The sequence below is a fragment of the Pterocles gutturalis genome, unplaced genomic scaffold (genome assembly GCF_000699245.1).
Source record: "Pterocles gutturalis isolate BGI_N339 unplaced genomic scaffold, ASM69924v1 scaffold2037, whole genome shotgun sequence".
In the NCBI taxonomy this organism is placed as follows: domain Eukaryota; kingdom Metazoa; phylum Chordata; class Aves; order Pterocliformes; family Pteroclidae; genus Pterocles; species Pterocles gutturalis.
In genome coordinates, this window is record NW_010115121.1 from 2,699 (window position 1) to 5,044 (window position 2,346).

General features: G+C 53.5%; 1 protein-coding gene across 1 annotated transcript in view; it reads left to right on the top strand.

The window, feature by feature from the left end:
- Window positions 1-2,346, top strand: part of GTF2IRD1 (GTF2I repeat domain containing 1) — a 45,022-nt gene that overhangs the window by 2,597 nt on the left and 40,079 nt on the right. Inside the window, exon 3 of the mRNA XM_010075058.1 lies at window positions 1,793-1,939. Within this exon, the coding sequence (XP_010073360.1) occupies window positions 1,793-1,939 (147 nt within the window). The remainder of the gene's footprint in view (window positions 1-1,792; window positions 1,940-2,346) is intronic.

Consider the following 2,346-nt stretch of genomic DNA (forward strand, 5'->3'; position numbering starts at 1 on the left):
TTGGTGTGTTATGTTTTGAAGGACAGGAGGTGTTTCAGAGATGTTTCCTGTGTTCATGGGTGACTCTGCCTTCCCTTCCCACCACCCACAAGAGGCAAGGAGGCACCCGAGCGCTGAACGGCAGCAGGGTGGCCAACGGGAGGAGCTCCCTCTTATATATTAAATGCCAACTGTCTCTCCCTGGAGCTCACAGTATTGATGACCATCTGCAAATCTCACTTAAAAAAAAAAAAAAGAAAAAAAAAAAGAAAATAAAATATATACATCTATCCTGGTGGATGACCTACTGCCGTGCCGGGGCAAGGTGCCCGACGTTAGATGCTGGTTCCCCTCTCCTTTGGTTTCATTTACACCTTTTGTCAAAAATGCAATGGTCACGTCTGGTTGAAAGCACAAAATCTTGATGCTGGGGTTCGGGCAAAGTGGCTGATGCTGGAGACAGGGTGAAACGTGATAACTCTGTCTTGAATTATAAATGGCCCAGGCTCAACCCCGCTCCATAAAGCTCTTACAACTGGCACGCAGTGGAAAGCATCCCTGGAAGTGCCTCTGATTTATGGTCCAGCTGCCCCCTTAGAAAGGATCTGAAATAATCTAAAGCAGACATCGCTGGGAGATGTAAGAAGCCTCTTATCTCTATGGGTGCGCAGATCTCGTCTGAACGCCCTCCTTTATCTGAACCTGGGGCTCCGCCTTTCTTGGGCCCTTGGCAGTGGTCAGGATTAAGGTCACTGGAGGAGCATTAGCGCCTGGCTGGGAGCGAGAGCTGGTCTGAGGAGGGTGTGGATGCAGATGCATTTCACCACCTTGGTAAAACACCCCCAAAAAAAAAGTTTCTGAGGATCCATTTTCCCATGCCATGGTCAGCATGCAGAGCTTCCCAGGGGCTGCGCAGTGCTGGCTGGCTGTCCCCTTTCTTATGTCTCATCCTGGGGTACCCCACGTGGCTCTTGTCCTCATCCCAGTGATGTCCCCGTGCAGGCTTTTCCCATGGGAGGGTTCCATGAGATCCTCTTTGAGCGCCCAGGCAGCATCCATGGCCCATGACGGGCAGGAGCCTGTCGAGGATGATGAAGGAATTAGTCCTTCGCCACCACAAATCATTTGTGAATGGCTTTGGGTAGGACGGCAGTAATGTACTCGTAGTGTTTAATTTTCTGTGCGTTTCGAGATGCAGGGAAGTCGTTGCCGAAGATATGCTTTATTTGAGGTTTAATGGGGGAAATTAGCAGGAAATAACTGGTATTACCGAGCAACGTGATGCTGAAGGGTAAAAAAGCCTCCAAGAAAGGCGGATTTTCTTTTCCAGAGAGATTGAAGGCTAAGCAGATTGAAAGCAGAGAAAAGCAATGCGCTGCCCAATTAATCACAACAGTTTCAGTGCGGCTGAGTGGGTAAAACCAGGAAGGGGGGGGACACGCACAGAATGACGGATCCCACTCCTGGCTGCACCGCCCACACTGCTGCCCATGCCAGCACCTTAACCCTGTGCGGCGGGGGCTGGTGGGTCCATGGCGCTATCCAAGCCGGGGAGCTGGGGTGGGTGGGAGACCCAGGGCACCAGCCAGAGGATTTTGGCGACTTTGTGGGGGTGGTGAGGGGTCCGGTGCCCATGGGACCATGTCTTGCCTGGGGTGTGATGGGCAGGGATATGTTCAGCCTTGGCTGAAGTTGGTGTAACCCAGCCGGTGGGTTCAGTCTCTTCGCAGCCACTCGAAAATGTGTGTGACGTTGCCTGTGAACACCCTCCTCACCGCGACGTCTCCTGTTTTCTCTTCTCCCCACCCCACAGGAGTCCAGCAGAGGAAGGAGCAGGACGCGGAGGTGCAGAAGAAGGCGAAGGAGTGTGGGCGAAGCATGCTCAGGGTCTCCCCGGACCAGGGATCAGACGTGTATCTCCTCAGGAAGATGGTAGAGGAAGTGTTTGATGTGCTTTATAGTAAGAACCTTCACGCTTCCATATGGGGATTTGGATAGCCCCCAGGGCTCGCTGAGCTGCCCGGCGCTGCCGCCGGATGCGGATTTTGGCCCCAGCCCGGCTCCCTGGAGCAGGCAGGGGCGGTGTGGCGGGATGTGCTCCTGCGTAGGGTTAGCGTGGCATTGAGATGGGGTCCAACCACTGCTGCTTCACTTTCCAGTGCCCCAAACTGGACAAAAAAAATCCCCCATGCTGGGGGGAGCATCCTCTCTCCTCCTGGCTAGGGGAAGCCTCTGCCGTGCCCAGAGTGTGATTTTCAAGCACACCTTTATCCCTGACACCATGTCTAACAGCACCTTTTACAAGCGCTGCGTTGGGGCTCTGCAAAGACTCTCTCACCCCTTTCCCTGGCAAGTCTATTTAAAAAG